Source organism: Hippopotamus amphibius, chromosome 10, assembly GCF_030028045.1.
Source record: "Hippopotamus amphibius kiboko isolate mHipAmp2 chromosome 10, mHipAmp2.hap2, whole genome shotgun sequence".
In the NCBI taxonomy this organism is placed as follows: domain Eukaryota; kingdom Metazoa; phylum Chordata; class Mammalia; order Artiodactyla; family Hippopotamidae; genus Hippopotamus; species Hippopotamus amphibius.
Genome location: NC_080195.1, coordinates 61,822,871 through 61,845,289, shown reverse-complemented (window position 1 = coordinate 61,845,289; position 22,419 = coordinate 61,822,871). Strand labels below are relative to the sequence as shown.

General features: G+C 39.0%; 1 protein-coding gene and 1 pseudogene across 1 annotated transcript in view; both read right to left on the bottom strand.

Annotated features, from left to right (window-relative positions):
- Nucleotides 1-22,419, bottom strand: part of MORC1 (MORC family CW-type zinc finger 1) — a 342,077-nt gene that overhangs the window by 144,610 nt on the left and 175,048 nt on the right. The window contains 5 exon segments of the mRNA XM_057697690.1: nucleotides 7,702-7,807; nucleotides 9,581-9,740; nucleotides 14,013-14,121; nucleotides 14,750-14,840; nucleotides 18,429-18,497. Coding sequence (XP_057553673.1) covers nucleotides 7,702-7,807; nucleotides 9,581-9,740; nucleotides 14,013-14,121; nucleotides 14,750-14,840; nucleotides 18,429-18,497 — 535 coding nt within the window.
- LOC130830454 (dystrobrevin beta-like) lies at nucleotides 514-1,471 on the bottom strand (annotated as a pseudogene).

Here is a 22,419-nt window from a genome sequence, read left to right as displayed (position 1 = left end):
AGTATTCTCAGCCCTCTCCTGCCCTTCCATTTTGTTACAAACGTTTGATTTTCTTTTGATTTCTTACAAAGCTATTTTTCATATCATCTTCTTCCCTTCCCGGGAACTCTGCCTAAGTTTAACATGATATAATTCAACACGATGTAATTCAACACGATTCTTTCCCTGCAGATATAGCTCACTTTCTGCATGTCACCCTCTGTACACTTTCCTGGCACACACCACAGTCACAGATTCAAACTCCAGTTTAATATATTACACATTAAATGCAAACTTCTGCCTTATCTGCATTCTGAAATTCTGAGATGACTGTTATCTATCTACATATAATTTTCCTTAATTTAAGTGAAAACAGGTTGTCTTTTTTTTACACTTTAAATATATGCAGTTTATTGTATGTCAATTGTATCTCAATAAAAGTTCTTAAAGAAAAAAAAAATCAAGTGACAAAGCAAAACATATGTGCAGCCCCCATCATAAATGTAAGGGTCAATATTTTATGACACCACATCCTTAGTTGATAGGCATCAATGAGGAAAGTGGCCCTAGTGCCGTTACAGATGAAACAGACAACCGTTGGGAACACAGACCGAGACACAAAGCAGTTACCCAAGAGGAATGCTCCTTCATCTGCTGTTGGTTGCTGTGAGGACCACTGGCATGGCCATGCCAAAAGCAATTTTGGCAGAGCTGGTAGTTGTGGCACTGCTGGCACTGGTACCAGAAGCCCATCATACTCTCACACCAGCAATAGGAGCACTCCACGGGGTGGAAGACATTCTCAACGTGGGCACGCCTATGCATGAGAGGGAGCCAGACAAGGCACTGGGAGGAGGAGCGGCCATCATTGTGTCTAAAAACATATTTAGCATTATGTTTCTGCTGTGGAAAACAGGTGCGGACTGAGTGCTCTGTGCAACCAAAAGATGGCCCTTCAAAGACAGCTGTTGGGAGCTTCAGAACTTCCTTCAGATACTGGTCAAACTTGCTAAATATCATTAAGCCATCAGAATCTGACATCTGGGAGAAAACATACCTCAATTTGTCCAGCACTTTCCCACCACTCACGGTTGCTAACATAGCTTTAACTGAAAGTACTGTCAACTTGCCTCGGCCCTCACTGTCACATGCAGCAATCATAAAGTTGAGGAGGAGGCTGATGGACTGTTCCACACTGATCTGGTGAGTAGAAGGAAGGCTGGTAGTAGGTGGATGAGATGATGGTCTTGAGACGGGAGACACTGATCTCAGTGGTATGGTCAAGTGTATTAAGGCCATTGTCTCGGAAGGCTTCAATCATGTTCCAGATATCAACAAGATGGAGGTTGCATCATTTTTGTACAAATTGTAATTTGCAGGCTGTTCTGTAAGTTGATACTCGCATGACATCAAAATTCTGAGCACGCATTTCTATGAACAGCTGCCCCTTCTCTGCCATGGTCTTCTGCTTGTTCCCACTTTCCTCAATCATCTTTCCAGCCAGAGCTGGGGGCATCAAGAAGGTCTCCGGTGGCCGCAGCCTCCTCTGCCTCCTCCAGCCCAGCCCCGACAGCTGAGGCGGTGGTGGCAGCACCCACTCAGGCCCCCCAAAACAGGTTGTCTTTAGACTGACATTGCCAAGCACATGCCGCTGCCCTGTGCTTGAACATCACTCCTAATGAAATTTTTATGAGGTTTTTGTCATCTTGAAACAAGGCTCTGCCAATGGTCAGATTACTACTGTTAGAGCACAAACTAGAACAATGAAGGGTTTTGACTGCTAAGTTTAAAGCTGATGCCCATTTTCTGGAGAGTTTTTTATCATAAATGGATGTTGAATTTTGTCAAAAGCTTTTACTGCGTCTATTGAGATTATCATATAGTTTTTATCCTTCAATTTGTTGATATGATGTATTACATTGATTGATTTGCGTATATTGAAGAATCCTTGCATTCCAGAGGTAAACCGCACTTGATCACAGTGTACGATCTTTTTAATGTGCTGTTGGATTCTCTTAGCTAGTATTTTGTTGAGGAGTTTGGCATCTATATTCGTCAGTGATATTGGCCTGTAATTTTCTTTTTTTGCAACATCTGAGCCTGGTTTTGGTATTAGGGTGATGGTGGCCTCGTAGAATGAGTTTGGGAGTGTTCCTCCTTCTGCTATATTTTGGAAGAGTTTGAGAAGGATAGTTGTTAGCTCTTCTCTAAATGCTTGACAGAATTCGCCTGTGAATCCATCTGGCCCTGTGCTTTTGTTTATGATAAAAATTTTCCAAAAAATGGGCATAGAAGGAAATTACCTCAACATAATAAAAGCCATATATGAGAAACCAAAAGCCAACATTGTTCTAAATGGGGAAAAACTGAAAGCATTCCCTCTAAGAACAGGAACAAGACAAGGGTGTCCACTCTCACCATTATTATTCAACATAGTTTTGGAAGTTTTAGCAACAGCAATCAGAGAAGATAATGAAATAAAAGGAATACAAATTGGAAAAGAAGAAGTAAAATTGTCACTCTTTGCAGATGACGTGATATTATACATAGAAAACCCTAAAGACTCTACCAGAAATCTGCTAGCACTAATTGATGAGTTTAGTAAAGTAGCAGGATACAAAATTAATGCACAGAAATCTCTTGCATTCCAATACACTAACAATGAAAAAGCAGAAAGAGAAATTAAGGAAACTCTTCCATTTACCACTGCAACAAAAAGAATAAAATACCTAGGAATAAACCTGCCTAAGGAGGCAAAAGACCTGTATGCAGAAAACTAGAAGACACTGATGAAAGAAATCAAAGATGATACAAATAGATGACATACCATGTTCTCGGATTGGAAGAATCAACATTGTGAAAATGACTGTACTACCCAAAGCAATTTACAGATTCAATGCAATCCCTATCAAATTACCAATGGCATTTTTCACAGAACCAGAACAAGAAATCTTACAATTTGTATGGAAACGCAAAAGACCCTGAATAGCCAAAGCAATCTTGAGAAGGAAAGATGGAGTTGGTGGAATTAGGCTTCCTGACTTCAAACTATACTACAAGGCCACAGTGATCAAGACAGTATGGTACTGCCACAAAAACAGAAAGGAAGATCAATGGAACAGAAAAGAGAACCCAGAGGTAAACCCAAGCACATATGGGCACCTTATCTTTGACAAAGGAGGCAAGAATATACAATGGAGAAAAGACAGCCTCTTCAATAAGTGGTGCTGGGAAAAATTGGACAGCTACATGTAAAAGAATGAAATTAGAACCCTTCCTAACACCAGACACAAAAATAAACTCAAAATGGATTAAAGACCTAAATGTAAGGCCAGACAGTATAAACTCCTAGAGGAAAACATGGGCAGAACACTCTACGACATACATCAAAGCAAAATCCTTTTTTGACCCACCTCCTAGAATAATGGACATAAAATCAAGAATAAACAGATGGGACCTCATGAAACTTAAAAGCTTTTGCACAGCAAAAGAAACCATTAACAAGACAAGATGACAACCCTCAGAATGGGAGAAAATACTTGCCAATGAAGCAACAGACAAAGGATTAATCTCCAAAATATACAAGCAGCTCATGCAGCTCAATATCAAAAGAGCAAACAATCCAATCCACAAATGGGCAGAAGACCTAAATAGACATTTCTCCAAAGAAGACATACAGATGGCTAACAAGCAAATGAAAAGTTGCTGAACATCACTAATCATTAGAGAAATGCAAGTCAAAGCCACAATAAGGTCAGAATGGCCATCATTGAAAATTCCAGAAACAATAAATGTTGGAGAAGGTGTGGAGAAAAGGGAACTCTCTTGCACTATTGGTGGGAATGTAAGAGCGTACAGCCACTATGGAAAACAGTTTGGAGGTTCCTTAAAAAACTACAAATAGAACTACCATATGATCCAGTAATCTCACTACTGGGCATACACCCAGAGAAAACCATAATCCAAAAAGAAACTTGTACCATAATGTTTATTGCAGCACTCTTTACAATAGCCAGGACATGGAAGCAACCTAAATGCCCATCAACAAATGAATGGATAAAGAAGATGTGGCATATATATACAATGGAATATTACTCAGCTATAAAAAGGAATGAGATGGAGCTATATGTAATGAGGTGGATAGAACTACAGTCTGTCATACATAGTGAAGTAAGTCAGAAAGAGAAAGACAAATATTGTATGCTAACTCACATATACGGAATCTAAAAATGGTACTGATGAACTCAGTGACAAGAACAAGGAAGCAGATACAGAGAATGGACTGGAGAACTCGAGGTTTGGGAGGGGGTGGGGGTGAAGGGGAAGCTGAGATGAAGCAAGAGAGTAGCACAGACATATATACACTAACAACTGTAAAATAGATAGTCAGTGGGAAGTTGTTGTATAACAAAGGGAGTCCAACTTGAGGATGGAAGATGCCTTAGAGGACTGGGGCGGGGAGGGTGGGGGGACTCGAGGCGGGGGGAGTCAAGGAAGGGAGGGAATACGGGGATATGTGTATAAAAACAGTTGACTGAACTTGGTGTACCCCCCAAAAAGTAATAAAGAAAGAAAGAAAAAAAGAAAAAAAAAGTGTAAAGCAATTATATTCCAATAAAGAGCTTAAAAAAAAAAAACCTGATGCCAAATATTCACAAGAACTGCATGAAAGTTCAGACCCTTTGACTCACTGCTTCCCTTCCTGAGAATCTGTTTTAAGAAAATAATTCAAAAAAATTTTAAAAATCTGTCTCTATATATATGTTCATTTCAACATTATCCATAAATAATGTGAAACACTGAGACCAATGCTAGTATCCAAAAATACAGGAATTTTTATGCAAATTATGGTGAATCATTTCAATGGCCACTTATCAAGAAATCATTATGAACTGAGGTTTATTAAGACTATATAGGACCTCCTTGGTTAAGAATCCTCCTGCCGAAGCAGGGGAAATGGGTTTTTTCGAACCCTGGTCTGGGAAGATCCCACATGCCGTAGAGCAACTAAGCCCGTGTGCCACAACTACTGAGCCTGCACTCTAGAGTCCGTGAGCCACAACTAGAGTTCATACACCACAACTACTAAGCCCACGCGCCTAGAGTCCATGCTCCGCAACAAGAGAAGCCACCACAAATGAGAAGCCTGTGCACTGCAACGAAAGAGTAGCCCATGCTCACTGCAACTGGAGAAAGCCCACGCGCAGCAACACAGACCCAAAGCAGCCAATAAACAAATTTATGTTTAAAAAAAGCCTATATAACTTAGAATAAAGTTTAGAAGCAAATCATAAATGAAAAAAGAAAAAAGAGAAATTGCACTTGAAAACACAAGAATGGAATAATATAAATTATCAATTATAGAAATTCTTTTCCTTTAAAAGTTTAAAAATACTGTTTTACTTTTAATTTTGCAATAAACAAAATTGGAAGAAAGTAAATAATACCAGAAAACCTCTTCCCTGAGGCCAAACAAAAGCTTGAAAGCTTGGATTTTCCTATTCCTATGTAGAAAATTACTTTCAGAATCAGCAGGACCACACCATCTAAGACTAAAGGTGAAAATTACACAGTTCAAAGGTTTGAAACTTGTTTTGGACAGATGTCAAATCATGCCCAGTGGCTTTAAGGGAATACAATAACCAGTAGAAAAAGAAATGGCGAAAAAGTTGTTTATGTTACAAACTACTTTTTCTTGAAGCGAAGATTATGTAAGCAGTACCATATTAGAAATTCAAAGATCAGAAGTCATAAATGGAAAAAGAGTCAGAAAAAGATCCATCTTGGACCAGATGTATTCTTTCAGCCTCAAAAGTTAATGTTTTTCTAGTCCCTTAGTGAAGAGGAGTTAGATGTTACTGTCAGAATCCACCCACTTTGTAGAGGAGAAAACTACAGTGGCATTATTACCCCCTCCCCAGGAGGTGGTATTGCTGTCCCTTCTTGGTACCATCATGGCGCTCACATCAGAAGCCATGAAATGCATAGCATCTTTGGTGTAGAAATTATGCCCCCTCTTTATAATCATCTTTCCTCATAAAATCCCATCCTTGTCTTTAAAAGAACTTTTCTTGTGATTAAAGTGTGAGAAATTTTGTTGAAAAATCAAACAAAAAATTCCAGTGTGGTCAATGTTCCAAAATGAAATTGTACACGTCCTTGGTCTGATCCATTTTCTTTATTTTGTAATTAATTGCCTAAACGCCTTAAGAAGCTTCTGGCATCATTAAACAATCTGGAAACAGTAGGAATTTTTCCCAAAGAATTAGCTGTCAAATTATTCCTCTAATAATGTATTGTTTCCTGATGCTAGCGTTGAAATGCCAAGGCACTCTGACAGATAACTGTTTGAAAATTGGAGCTCAAAGCTTTGAAATAGTATGAGATATTGGTTTTGGAAGCAGCTGTTAAGCAGAGGACAGGGCCAGCAAGAAAAGGAGGAGATAGTAATGGAGCTGCCAGTGACAACTCTTGGCCTCCTTTCTGATACTGGCATATTAATGTTGGCAAAAGGGTTCCCAGGATTTGCAGAACAGTACTTAGGCTGGATAATTTTTTTCCAAAAGAAAAAAAAAACCTCCATGTAATAAATTAAGAATTCCACATGTTAGAATGAGATGAGAAAAAATACAAATTAGAAAAATATAGAAAAGATCCTCTAAAGTGGGTTATCAAACGTTAAATTCTCTAACCGGGGAAAGAACTTTCAAAATTTCACCTCCAAGGAAAAAGAAAAAGAAGTTGCCTAAGCTGATGTGTTTACTCGAGTCTCAGTATCTTAGTCTAAAGCTGCACTGTCCAATATGGCAGCAACTGGCTATACATGGCTATTGGGCACTAGTCCAAATTGATATGTGGTATATGTGTAAAACATACACTGGATTTCAAAGATTTAGAATGGAAAAAAAAGGAATGTAAAATGTCTCAATATTTTGCACATTGAAATTGAAATTATAATATTTTATACATACCATATTAAATAAAAACATTATTAAAATAATTTCACCAGTTTCTTTTTACTTTTCTTAAAGTAGCTACTGGTAAATTTAATATGACCTAACGTGGTTCATATTTTTGGCTCTCACTATATTTCTATTGCACTACAACGGTTCATGAAGTGAATCAGACTAGGTTAAATTCCTTCAAAACCCCTTCTAGCCCTAGCACTCTGACACTAAGAGACTACAGGCTTAAGCTCTTAAATTTTAAATTCAAAGTTACTTTAGAGAAATCTAGGTTTAACCACTGTTGCATATTTCTCCAACCCTTCTCACCCACGCCCCCAACTGCTTTCTCTACTGTGTTTCCTATGGATCCCCAACAGCCAAGAACAATGAATGTCCATTTATTTATTTATAAACTACAAGTATGCAGTTCATAGGGCCATTCTGAATTGTCATTCAGTCATACTCCTCTGAATCAGCTGGGGAACATATGAAAAATATTGATTCCTAGGCTTGATATCTGGAGATTCTGACTCAGTAGGTCTGGGACGAGATAGGATCCTATACTTCTCAAGAAGCTGCCCAGGTCACTCAGAGGCTCAGCCAGGTGTGGGAATCAGTGGTCTAGCCTAACTTACTTCATCTGTAACTGGGGAAAAGTGAATTGTTCTAGTGCTGAGGCCCAGTGGCCTCCAACCTGGAACCAGGATGCAGGGCTCTTAACTCCAGCTCACTGCCACTGTGGGCACATGTTCTGACAAACACTCATGTTACTCACTCCTCAAGAGCTCCAGCTATCAGTATATCTTCCTTGTCAGTTTTAACATCCAACTCAGGTTCTCCGCTAAGCAGAAGCTTCAAGTTATAAATAACCAGCAAGGTACCTAGTGGAAAAATAGATGTTTGACTTGTCAATACTTAACTACACTAAGTATTAGTCACAGTGCTATTATCTCACCTATGGAATTAAGCCTGCTTTTCCAAATTTCCTTTTGTACTTCAGTAAATAATATGCTTGAATAAGTTTCAAGATATATGTCATATACCAAATTCCACTCTCTGCCAAAGAGTGTTGAGTTTCTACAGTATAGTGCTCCTTTTTACTGTTCAATTCATTATGTCTTTCAATGTGGATTCTTAAACTTTGGCACTCTTCTCATAACTTGCATTATAAAAACTGTTGGAAGCCCGAGCCAAATTTGTATTATAGGCAAAGCTCTCATTGGCAGAACTGAAATCAATGCACACAAGAACAAAGATGAATTTTCAGCATTTGTATAAACATGAAGTACTGCTTTTAGACTGTAAAACAGGTGTTGGTAAACTTTTTCTGTAAAGAGCCAGATAATAAATATTTCAGGCTTTGCAGGCCTCTTACAACTATTCACAACTCAGCTCCACAGCTGTAGCATTAAAGCTGTCATAGGGAACACAGAAATGAATGATGTGGCTATGTTCCAACAAAAATTTATGAACAAAAACAGCTGTGGGGCCGATTTGACCGGCAGGCCCTCCTTTGCTGACCCCTGCTCTAAAGCACAGTAAACAAAAAAGTCCAAATTCTTTATGTAGTTGACGATAATATAAAGACAAACAGCATTGTCAGAGAAATCTTAAGAACAACCAATTACACTTTTTTTTGGTAATACTCAAACAGAAGGGAGAACAGCAGAGTGACTAAGAATTTGGACTTGGACTTGGGAGACGAAATACCTGTGTCTATATCCTAGATCAACTATTTACTAGCTCCATGACCTCAGATAAGTTTCCTAACCTCTCTGAACCTAAGTTTTCTAATCTATACGATGGAGCTCATGAGGTACCTAAAACACAGAGTTGTTCTGAGAATCAAATGAGTTAATTTTTATAAAGCATTTAGAGAAGCATTCAGGAAATAGCACATCTTTCATTAGTATTTATATGAGCATTTCACAATTAGAAGGCAACTGAGAGATTATATTAACTGTCCTTAAAGTATGCCATGTATGTTAATGAAATGAGAATTAATTGGCAATATTTTTCCTCTGTGAGAAAGGGAAAAGGATGACATAAAACATCACTTTTAAACAAGTTGCCACAGGTTAGAAAGCAAATTTCTCAGAATTTTGATATAAACATAACATAAAACAATTTTAATATAAACATAACAGAATTTTGCATATAAACATTACAAAAAGCAGAATGCAAATAGTCTTGTTTAGAGTAGGAATCTTTTTGCTTCTAGATATAAAAAGTGGTAGAAGTCTGGAGAAAGACTGGTACAGAAACCTGGATTCGTTACTTTATAAATTACTAACTCTCTTATAAACCCTGGGATCATCTAATCTTGGATGCTGCAGTAAAGCGTCTCCTGACTTTGCTATCTGGTGCAGAGACTGTGATTCCCTGTGGTCAAAGCCTGTATCATCCTCTTCTTATCCGGTTTCGCCAAGCTCATACAAGCACAAACCTTTCTCCCAGTGTCAGGGACTTAAGAGTTATTCCTGTCTGGATCTTCCTAAGACAAAACTTATATAAATAAAATGAATAACTGCCCCATATGAGACTCCATGCGATACTGTAAATAGAAAAAAATATGAAATCATATTTATAGTCTTTCATAAGACACTGAAAACAAATACTTTCACATAAAAATTTCAGGGTTATGATAATCTTACCACATTTCCCATAGATCACATCAAATTGCTGCATCAACTCAGCTTCGGTTTTAAATGGAGAATACTTATAAATTATAGACAATTCTGTTGAGAACTTTTGAGGATCATCTGTGACAGATTCTCTGGTTCTTGTTAACCATGAAGGTATTGGAACCACAACCTATAAAAAAAAGAAACCACACACACACACATATATCAATTTACTATGAAATACACAAATAAAAACCAACATTCTTTTGTCTGATCCTAATTCAGTTCATTTACCATCCAGCCAAATTATAAAACACTAAGTTAAAAGTTTATTTTTCCCAGGTATTCTGGTTTTATAAGGAAGAGTCACATAACAAATATGTATACTTGGAGTTTTATTCTAAAATGCTCCACTGTAGAATGTGGGAATAGATGGAATCTACCTAGCTCCCTATGGAATTACGGGTCGAATAGCAGAGGGGACAATACTATCAGTGTTTTAGAGGCTGAAAAGTATGACAGCATATCCAAGTAACCAATCTAAAGCCCATGCCAGAAAAAAGAAGCACTAGCCTGACTGACAATTCAGAGTCTGCTAAAAAGGCCCAGAGATTGATTGCATCAATTAACTCTGGAGGTGGGGTAAAAGGAGAAGAGAGCTAGAAATAGTATCCAGATCCCCAACTGACAACAGCAACTCCCCCACCTCCACAGGGATTGATGTTTATTTTCTGGAAAGAGTGGAATAAAGCACGTCTGGATTAGAGGCTATATTAGGCACAGTTGGCAGGGGACTTTATTTAGATTAGAGGGATTAAATGAAAGTATATATATTGGATGCTGAGATTCCCAGATCTCCTCTCATTTGGCTCCCAGGAAGCTGTCAGCTAGACCTTCAGGCAGAAGCCTACAGGAGTCTTCTTTGAGATATCTGACCAGCCCAGAAGGAAAGACATAAAGCAAATTACATGGAGGATTTTTCCAATAAAACATCCCAGTTAGATCTCATTATTGTGACCTGTAGCTGCCAAGCCCCACCCACACTCTCAGAGCTTTCAATTGGCATTTTATTGAACTAATGTTTATTCAGGATTAACAGTCATCTAAGAAAAGCCTCTAATGTAACAGACAGAGACCAAACAAATGAGTACAAACAAAGCAACTCAATGGTAACAAAAACGTAAGAGGAAGATGAAAATTTCAGGGGGAAAAATCAATCACAGTTAATATCTTCAGAATTCTAAGAGGAAATATTGTATCCATGAAACAAGAACTACATATCTTTAAAAAGGAATATTGGGAGACTAAAAAGACTCCTTAGAAGTAAAGAATATGATTACAGACAAAATTTTCTATGAAAGGGCTGGAAGATAAATGTTAGAAAATCTCCCAGGAAGCAAAACAAAAATATAAAGGACAGAAAAAACAGGGAGAAAGGGTAAGAAAATTAACCATCTCTAGACATACAAGAGCTAAGAACAGGTATTATAAAAGGAGAGAAAAAATAATACGGATGGAAGAAAATCATCAAATATTACAGGAAAATATCCCACAATTAAAGGACATGAGTTTCCAGACTGAAAATGTTCAACAAGCACCCAGCACAATGTGTACAAATGGACCCGCCCAAAGACAAGACACTGAAATCAGAACACTGGGGGAAAAGATCCTCAAAAAATAGAGGGGGAGGGAAGAAGAATGGGTCACACAGAAGACTTAGGAATTAAAATGGCCTCAGACTTCTCAGTAACAACACTAGAAATTATAAGACAATGGAGCAAAGCCTTCAAAAGCCTAAAATAAAATTCATTCCAAGAAAAAACATGAAGTCAAACGATCATTAAGTGTTTGGGTAGGATAAAAACATTTTCATGCATGTGAATTCCCAAAATATTTTACCTCTCATGCACCCTCGCTGAGAAAGCTAATGGAGGACATGCTACACGAAGAAGAGGGAGCAAGCTAGGAAAGACCTGACACAGAAGAGAAGTGAAGAGAGTTGCCAGGACGATGGCAGGGGCAGATCCCAGGATGGCAGCTGAACACCAGCCATGGAAAGCAGGAGTGTGAGGGGCAGCACAAAGGAAGATTCCAGAGCAGAGTCCTTCAAAAAAGGTGGAACTAACAAAATAGCAGGTGACGTTGTCTGGCAGGAGCTCAGCATGGGATTAACATAGTGATACAGACACATAAAACCAAGCAAATATTCAGTGATGGTGATAAGTACACAGAACACTAAGCTGACAATTATTAATTAAAATAAAAAGTTCTGTAGGAAAGGGGAAAAATAACAGTTTATGACATGGTGTAATTGTGTAGAATGCTTATATAGTCTCATAATATAAATACTGAACACTGGCACAACCAAAATTACAATGGAGCTACGTTGAGGGTGGAGAATTGGAAGGGTGTTTATGTGTGATAGGAGCAAAGAAATAGATAAATTCTCCTCTTTTATAGTGGGAGGTTAACAGATAATGCCTAAATCAAATCAAGAAGTAGCAATATAGGGCTTCCTAGGTGGCGCAGTGGTTAAGAGTCCACCTGCCATTGCAGGGGACATGGGTTCGATCCCTGCTCTAAGAAGATCCTACATGCCGCAGAGCAACTAAGCCCATGCACCACAACTATTGAGCCTGCGCTTTAGAGCCCGTCAGCCACAACTATTGAGCCCATGTGCTGCAACTACTGAAGCCCACATGCCTAGAGCCCGTGCTCTGCAACAAGAGAAGCCACGACAATGAGGAGTCCGCGCACCACAACAAAGAGTAGCCCCCACTTACTGCAACTAAAGAAAGCCCGCACACAGCAAAAAAAGACCCAACACAGCCAATAAAATAAATAAATAAATTTATTAAAAAAAAAAAGCAATACACGCATGTTACACAGAGATTTGCAGGAAAATATCAAAAGAATCAGCTAATATTGTTGAAAGAGATTTCCTCTGTAGAAGTGGAAATGGGAAGGGGTCGCTGGTTTTAGTTTTTGGAAAGAGGAAATGGCCCATTTTAGGAAGGCTATAACCTCAGCTTTGGCCCAATTTTCCAGACCCTTTACATATATAAAGTACAACACACATGCTTAAAATACTGCTTTTCCTCATGTCAGAATCCCACTCAGCTACTTCCTGTTGCTTCCAGACTATTCCTGTCAACCAGTCCCACTCCACCACTGCCAGCAGGCGTGCTGGGCTCCTGCTGGACAGTCCCACATCCCCATACTGCCCCTCCAAACCCCACAGTCATCTCAGGTCTGGGACTTGCTGCACACTATTTCTCGCCACATACCAGCCTTTCCAAGTGTAAGTCGTCCTCTCCCCATAAGCCCTCACTGACCACTCAAGGGTCTCCAATCTCTCCATCCATATCACTGCTTTTGACAATTGACTAACAGCAGGAATACACACCCACTGAACAGCATGCTTTTTAAACACTCTTGTTTGTTATTTATCCAGTTCATACATGTCTGCTTCGTCTTGTGATTAGACTGAAAACACTTTGATGGTCAGGTGGTCTTCACCTTGTTTTCTACCTTTCACAGGGTATATCCAGTGCTGGCCAGATAGCAGCTACTCAACATATATTTGCTATATTGAATTATAACTGATATTCATAATACTAAAACTCAGACACTACAAATTAATAAAATGTCTCTGGGTCAGAAAATGGAGTTAAAATTATAGTCAGCAGAGTTAAAGTTTTGTCTGTTTTACATTCAATTTCTTCAGATGTTTTCCAAGACTTCTGAATCCAATATCTATTTACTTTAAAAACGATAATCTATTTACAGACAAGTGGTAGAAATGTCTTGCAGGCTTCTTCCAAAAAGCTCATTGTGCCAAAGGGAGCCTCTTATTCTGGAAAAGTTGTGTACATGGCTAATACAAATAAAGTTCTGAAAACAGTCTAGCAGTTAAAAACCTACTCAAGAAAGGATCAGTAGGACAGTCTTCCAATGACTCTAGAATAGCCAGATACCCTCTCTCAGTTCCCAAATATATTCTTAAAATTCTAAATTATAATCAGGGACTTCCCTGGTGGTGCAGTGGTTAAGAATCCGCCTGCCAATGCAGAGGACATGGGTTCAATTACTGATCCAGGAAGATTTCACATGACGCAGAGCAACTAAGCCCGTGTGTCACAACTACTGAGGCCACGCTCTGCAACTACTGAAGCCCACACACCTAGCGCCCGTGCTCGGCAACAAGAGAAGCCACCGCAATGAGCAGTCCGCACACCACAACGAAGAGTAGCCCCCACTAGCGGCAACTAGAGGAAGCCCGAGTGCATCAACAAAGATGCAACGCAGCCAAAAATAAATAAATAAATAAAGTAAATTTATTTATTTATTTATTTAAAAAAAATCATAATCAGAAAGAACCCATGATAGACTTTACTTCCTGAAATGGTAAATTAAAATAACTTCATTACCATGGAAACTGAAGGAAACTCGCAATCCTTACCTCACTCAGACCTTCTCTTTCACAGAATGTCTGAGAAAAAAACACACAGGTCATCGTTTCTTCCTTCTTTGTAAAAAGGATAAAGTCTTTTCCAATCCTCATGGATCCGCTATATTAAAAATCAAGAACATAATGGTTTACATCTCAAACACTAGAAAGAAGGAACAGGCAGGCATGATACTGTGTGTATAACAGATTGTTCTTTTCACAGAAATAACTCCACTGTTTCGCTGACTCATCACCAAGAGGGTGTAAGTATGATGAACTAATGCAGCCCCATGCTCCTGCCTGAGATATGAGTGCTGAAGATAAGGTGCTGTACAGGGCTCCAGCAGAGAACAATCACCTGTCCCGGGCAGGTGCCACACAGGACATCATAGCCTCATGTCCTCACTTTTCACTGAGGCTGTGGACACACAGAACACCTACACTAAGATATGCTTTCAGAAACAATCGAACATAGAAATGTGATGAAGCTCTAAGGTACACGGGTGCTACTTCGGCAATCTCTGAAAAAAAGATTCATCTATTTGAGAATTAAATTTTAAAATTCTGTAAAGATTCAAGTCAGTTATGGGTATGGAAATTCTAAAACTAGGTAGGACTCTCGGGTTTATATTCTTTTTTAAGCTTTACAAACTTGGATCGATCTCTGTAAGATTTCCTTTAACCAAAGAATTTATTATTATTGGTAATAAATATCAATAAGACATGCATTGAAAGAAAAAAGTCCTCACCTTTTAAGGCCATTGCCATATTGCCCAATAAACTTCAAGGTTGATAACCGTTTCTTGGATGTTCCAAAGTAAATGATATCTGAAGCTTCCTCTATAATTGACAAAGACATGTAAGTGGTTAGGACTTAGGAGTCATTCACTCTGGCCAGAGGTCCAGTTGTCAGGATGTCACACATATATTAGGACAAACTGATACTTCTTGGGCCAGCCCAGAGACAAGGATCTTTGTCAGGCTCCATAATCTCTGACCAGGATCTTAACAGCAATATATTGAAGAAGGTCAGACAAACCTAGCCCCGTAACCCTGGGGAAGTAGAGCCTTCATTTTCTCGTCCCTAAAAGGAAGCTACTAACATATCACAGAGTTGCTGATGAGGATGCATGAAATGAATTAAATGAGATCATGTGTTAACCTTGAAGACAATACATGCCATTTGATAAACACTACTAAATTAAAGGTGCTATAATTATTGGTACCACTAGTAATTTTCCATGGTTTTCGCTCTTATCCAGCCCCATGTGAGACTGAGAAGGGCAGAACAGCTGTTGGTCTGCTACTAGCTGGGAAAGAAGGGCTTCTTATTTCAGGCTTTGAGAGTTATTCTCCTGTTCTCTCCAGGGCATTCTGGAATTCTATAGAAGAATCCTCTGACCTTCAGAATATACATACCTCCAAGCAACAAGAATGCCCCCAGGGAAACATGAAAAGATAGAAATGGGTCTCCCAACTGGGCAACCTGAATATATGCTCCAGAACTGCCCTGAGGACCCTGTGTCAGTCTGGGTGCAGACATGCTATATCTCAGTGGCACGTGGCATGGGGTGTGTAAAGACACTCTGCTGGTCTGAAGCTAACTGGACATTTTATCACATGCTCTTATTAAGGGTTGGCTATTAGATGAGGGTATCCATAACGATAATATTAGCTACTACTTATTGTTTAGTATGTGCCAGGTACTATACCATATCTTTTATTTGTACCAACTACTTAATGTTTATAACAAGACTACAAGGAAGATATTATTATTATTATCTGTACATTACAGATGAGGAAATTTAAATTTTAGGAGTTTATGTAACCTTCCCAAAGTCAACTGATAAATGGTATCCCCAGAACTAAAACCCAGAGCTGTAGAAGACCAAATCCCATGGTTTTTATCACACACCACACAGTCTCTTATGTATGGTGGCCAGAATTCTGAACCCAGGGACAGGCATGACCCCGTCCTCAATAACTTTATGTCATGGTAGGAGAAAGAAGCCGACAAACAAGATCCTTTCAGAGAGCACTACGTACAGGAAATAAAACCAGGGTAATGTTACAGGGAATTAACAAGAACGTAGCCTGCAGACACAATGATCAGGGAAGGCCTCCTTCATAGGGTGTCATCTGACATGAGATTTGAATGATGAAAGGCCAGCCAGGTGCAGCTGGAGTGCTATAAGCAAGGAAGTGAGCCATGTGAGCAGAGATCAGAGGTGGACAGAGGCCAAATAATGCAAGAAATTGAAAGTATTGCCAGGGAGTATGAATTTTATTCTAAAATGATGGAAAGCCACTCGAGGTTTTAAGCAAGGACGTCAGTATGATCTATTAGAAGAAAAAATTTCACTCAGAATTACTGTGGGGGGAATGCATTGTAATGGGGCAAGACTGGAAGTGAAAAGAGTTTGGAAATCACCACAGTAATCTTCTATCGGTCAAGACTGATCTAGCTCAGTATGGACAACAGACAGATTCTATTTTCAGTCATCAGAAAAACTCTTTCTTTTTTTTTTTAAATCAATGCAGGCATATTATTTATTTATTTTTGAATAGTATATAATTTTTTAATGTGGTACATTTCTTTCTTCAAGATTCCTTTGTGAACAAAACGATTTATCATTTCTAAAAATATGCCCCTTGCATTACATTTTTTTTCTTCACATTTTAAAGCTCTTTATTGGAATATAATTGCTTTACATTGTTGTGCCAGTTTTTGCTGTACAACAAAGTGAATCAGCTGTATTTATACATATATCCCCATATCCCCTCCCTCCCACAACTCCCTCTCATCCTCCCTATCCCAGCCCTCTAAGTCATCACCCATCATCGAGTTGATCTCCCTGTTTTATGCAGCAGTTTCCTACTAGCTATCTGTTTTACATTTGGTAGTGTATACATGTCAGTGCTACTCTCACTTCATCCCAGCTTCCCTTCACCCCCCACCCCGTGTCCTCAAGTCCATTCTCTACAATTGCATCCTTATTCTTGCCCTGTCACTGGGTTCATCGGTACCATTTTTTTAGATTCCATATATATGAGTTAGCATACGGTATTTGTTTTTCTCTTTCTGGTTTACTTCGCTCTGTATGACAGTCTCTAGGTCCACCCACCTCACTACAAATAACTCAATTTCATTCCTTCTTATGGCTGAGTAATATTCCATTGTATATATGTGCCACATCTTCTTTATCCATTCATCTGTTGATGGGCATTCAGGTTCTTCCATGTCCTGGCTATTGTAAGTGGTGCTGCAATGAACACTGTGGTACGTTTCTTTTTGGATTATGGTTTTCTCAGCACGTATGCCCAGCAGTTGGACTGTTGGGTCATAGAAAAACTCTTTCAACTTATCATTAGAATTCCAGGGTTAATAAAGAATTGCTCTCAACACTAGTGGGCCTTTTTAAAATACAACTGTATACGTCAACTGAAGTTTGAGTTTCTTCTGAAGATATCAATATATGTCACTTGTCTGTGTTTTGATTATTTTGTTTGTGGACCCATAGTTGCCTCTTTTTTTAAAGAATTACCTTAGAATATATCACACATAGTCTTTGACTATTCAGACCAAGGGGGGCTTCAGAGTCTCGAAAGAACATAATTGCTTTACTTTTTATTCTTAGCTTCTTTCATTTCCTCTGGTGTGGAACTGACCAGAACACTTCCATATTATTTGAACTCCCTCACCGTTGGTTAAATCTGGTGGTCAAAAAACCTGGCTTGTGGGACATACACAAGTGTTATAAGAATTCAGGGATAAGCTATCCCAATTCATGAAAATCCTTTATCTGAAGGAATAAACATCTCAATTCCACAGCAAACAGTATTATGTACCTACTATGTGCTGCCTTTTGCTAGCCTTGAAGACATGACGATAAATCATGCAATGCATTGTAGATGCTTTCATTATGATGAGAACATTCAACTGAAGCAACTAAACCTTTGAACATGCAGGGGAAAAAACATAAACTGCTGAAAACAAGGAGAGGTGACCTCTACCTCAAGGTTAAGCAGAAACTTTAAAATAGCCTAAAGGCACTAGCAACTGCCTCAGGTCTCTTGTAAGCAGTACCTGAACGGTATGCTAAAGACAATCCCAGAGTCTGTGTTTCTTTCCCATTCATTCCCAGATGCTGTTCCTTACAAGAAATCTGTACCCTGTGCCTGTCATTTTCCTGGCCTACTGATTCACATTCACTTTTGGTCTTGCTTTAGATGGTTACAATGAATTTACTCTGTCAGCTGGAATATTTAAACCTAAAAAGCTCACCAATATGTTAAGTCTGCGGTTTATTTTCCCTAATAGCTCCATACCTGTTTTCATATGGATAGCTCAATTTATTTTTATTTATTTTATGGCTTTTCAGACTGCTTGTTCTAACAGCCAGGTAGGAATCTAGATAATTAACTTACCAGGGCTCATACCACATCCATCATCCAGGAAGCACAGCATGAATCCCCCCTGCAGTTCTTCCTTATCCACTGTAAGAGAAAGCAGTTGTTACTAATAAATAGTGGGCTTAATTTGTTCATCAGAAAGTCATGCTGCTCATATAATTATTTGTCCTCCTCAAATGCAACCACTGAGTGACAGAGTTATGGCACAAGGATGAAGCCCAGAAAGGCGTCTTGGCTACAGTTTCATGAGAAACTGCAGGTGGGGGGGAACAATCATGCAACAAAAAGGCTTTAAATTAACATAAAACATGTACACATTAATAAATTATGTATACAGCATGACATGCCCTGTTCTGGAATCTAACTGGTCCTTTAAACTTCAGGTTATTTTCTCCCTGGGGGAAGGAATGAAGGTAGCCAGTGATGTGGCCCCAGGATCCCTCTATCAGATTGATCCATCCTGATGCCCTTCCACCAAAGCACTAATTCTAAAGTCAATCCAGGTCATTCTTATTCAATTCATCAGGTTCTCTTCCAAGCAGCTAATTCCCACAAGAGCCATTTGTGCGTGCTTCTTAGTGGCAGCAAATATTTGCCTCTTGGAAATTCATCTGATTTTTGAAAATAGCTAAATTATTTGGAATCGATTTTGATGATTAAGAGATATCACTAAATTACATAATATAATCTCTTGTTTAAAAAATTCTGAAGGTGTAACTAAAACTAATGAGACTAATTTTAATGCACAGTTTGTCATCTGGCTCTCAAAGTAATTTCAACATTTGGATATATGAATTCTAGCACACCTCTCTCTTTTTTTTGGTAACAACTTTGAGAAATAGCTTACACACACAAAAGCTACATGTTTAAAGAGTACAATCTGATACATTCTGACATCTGTAAATACCTGTGGAACCATCACCACAATCAGGGCAGGGAACATAACCATCACCCCAGGTGTTTCCTCCTGCTCCTTGCATCTCTCCCTTCTGCCCCCCATGCCCTGTCACCCCCACCCCTCCCCAGGCAGCCACTGACTTACCAATTCCATCCTTACAGATTCATTTCTAGCACATACCCTGTGTTCAATGGTCACCTCTACTTTTTTCGCATATTCAAGATAATCTATAAATAAATATCTAAAAAGCATACCAAAGCTTTCTGGGTTCATAGTTTTATGGTCATGTGTCCACTTGTAACCCCCCCTCCTTCCTCTAGTTCACGTCCTATCTACAAACCCTTTGGCTCTTCCCTACTATCTCATTTCCCCAGCTCTTCTCTCTACCTGGTCCTCTGGTCTGCTTACCTCAACTTCTGTGTCAGAATATTCCTCCCCCCCTTTAGGTATTTGCTCTGTTCAGCCCTCCCCTGACTAAGCCTGACACTCCTTGTTGAGTTCTTTGCACAATGCAGTCGTTCTCAACCTTGGCTGAACACTTGAATCATCGGGAGACATTCTAAATTAACTGGTGTTGGCTAGGGTTCAGGATTAAAAGCTCCTCCTGATTATCCTAAGGTTTATCAGAACTGGGAACCACCTGACACAAGCCTCAGCCTGTGTAGTTGCAACAAGTGATTTTGCAGCTCTTGGTACACAGTTCTCATGTAAGAAAGCAGGGCATTCATTTGGTGAATAGATAGGAAAGACTCAAAATTCCCAAAAGTTATATACAGTGCTTAATTTTTCTATAAATTCTAAAAAGGGCCTGCAAACAATCACAGCATCAAAATTTAATATTCCCCTAATACCCACTTTGAGGCTTGGCCTTGCTTATTTCAATTCCTTAAAACTATGGATTTCAGATAGATTTCTACTATTGGTTAAGTAGCATGTCCAAAACAAACCACAGCACCTTGTCCCTCATCAGACTGCCTCCTCCTTCTGGTGTTTCCTGCTCCATAAATGGCATCACTCTGCCATTAGGTTTCAGCTGCCCAAGTCAAAGCTTCAGGATCAAGTTCTCCACCTCCTCACCCCATGTACAGACATGTCTTTTCAATTTCACCTCCTCGCATCTCTCAAATCTGACCACTTTCTCCATCCCCATGACACTGCCTTATTAGTTCAGGAAACCATCATCTTTCTTCTGGATTTCAGCAACAGCTCCCCTACTCCTTGCTCCCACAAATAAGAGCATGCAGCTAGTCATGCGTTTCGTTACTCTCCTGCTCATACCCCTTGTATGCCTTCCCACTGCCCACAGGATGAAGCCTGAACCAGTTAACAAATCTAGTTTGCCTTTCATGACCTGACCCTCCTACCTCTCTGTGGCAGTTAATTTTATGTGTCAATTTGGCTAAGCCAAGCTGTCCAGTTATTTGGTCAACTAGATGTTGCTATGAAAGTATTTATGGATATAATTAACATTTATAATCAGCTAATTGTAAGTAAAGCAGATACCCTCTGTAATGTGGGTTAGCCTCAACTAATCAGCTGCAGGCCATAAAGGCAAAGACGGAGATTTCCCGAAGAAGCATCAATTTTCTGCCTCAATACTGCAACACAGAAACCCTGCTTGAGTGTGCTGGATGCTGGCATCCCTGAAGATTTAGAACTCAAGCCTGCAACATCAACCCTTACCTGGATTTCCAACCTGCCAGCTGCCCGACAGATTTCACACCTGCTAGCCCCCACAATTACGTGAGCCAACTCCTTAAAATAATCTCCCCTCTTCCTCTCCCTCTCTCTCTCTCTCTCTCTGCTATAGCTATATCCATAGATAGATGAGAGAGAGATTGAGACAGGTAGACAGGTAGGTAGATAGAATGATAGATAGATAGATAGATAGATAGATAGATAGATAGATAGATAGATAGATAGATAGATATAGATAGATACTTGATAGACAGACAGACAGACAGACAGACAGACAGATAGATATCCAGAGAGAGGGAGAGAGAGAGAGAGAGAAAGGGGCAGGGAGAGATGCCCTGGCCCTAATTAATTTACTTTTTATTTTCTGAAGAAAAATCAATTTTCTAGGTTTAGCCACATTGTGGGTTGTTGCTATAAAAAGTTTTGTAACATGAATAGGTAATTTGAAATAAAAAACCATAGTTCAATACACTAACAATGAAAAAGCAGAAAGAGAAATTAAGGAAACTCTCCCACTTACCATCACAACAAAAAGAATAAAATACCTAGGTACAGACCTGCCTAAGGAGGAAAAAGACCTGTATGCAGAAAACTTTAAGACACTGATGAAAGAAATCAAAGACGACACAAACAGATGGAGAGATATACCATGTTCTTGGATTGGAAGAATCAACATTGTGAAAATGACTGTACTACCCAAAGCAATTTACAGATTCAATGCAATCCCTACCAAATTAGCAATGGCATTTTTCACAGAACTAGAACAAGAAATCTTACGATTTGTATGGAAACGCAAAAGACCCTGAATAGCCAAAGCAATCTTGAGAAGGAAAGATGGAGTTGGTAGAATTAGGCTTCCTGACTTCAAACTATACTACAAGGCCACAGTGATCAAGACAGTATGGTACTGCCACAAAAATAGAAAGGAAGATCAATAGAACAGAATAGAGAACCCAGAGGTAAACCCAAGCACATATGGGCACCTTATCTTTGACAAAGGAGGCAAGAATATACAATGGAAAAAAGACAGCCTCTTCAATAAGTGGTGCTGGGAAAAATTGGACAGCTACATGTAAAAGAATGAAATTAGAACACTTCCTAACACCATACACAAAAATAAACTCCAAATGGATTAAAGACCTAAACATAAGAACAGACACTATAAAACTCCTAGAGGAAAACATGGGCAGAACACTCTACGACATACATCAAAGCAAAATCCTTTTTAACCCACCTCCTAGAATAATGGACATAAAGTCAAGAATAAACAAATGGGACTTAATGAAACTTAAAAGCTTTTGCACAGCCAAAGAAACCATAAACAAGACAAGAAGACAACTGTCAGAATGGGAGAAAATACTTGCCAATGAAGCAACTGACAAAGGATTAATCTCCGAAATATACAAGCAG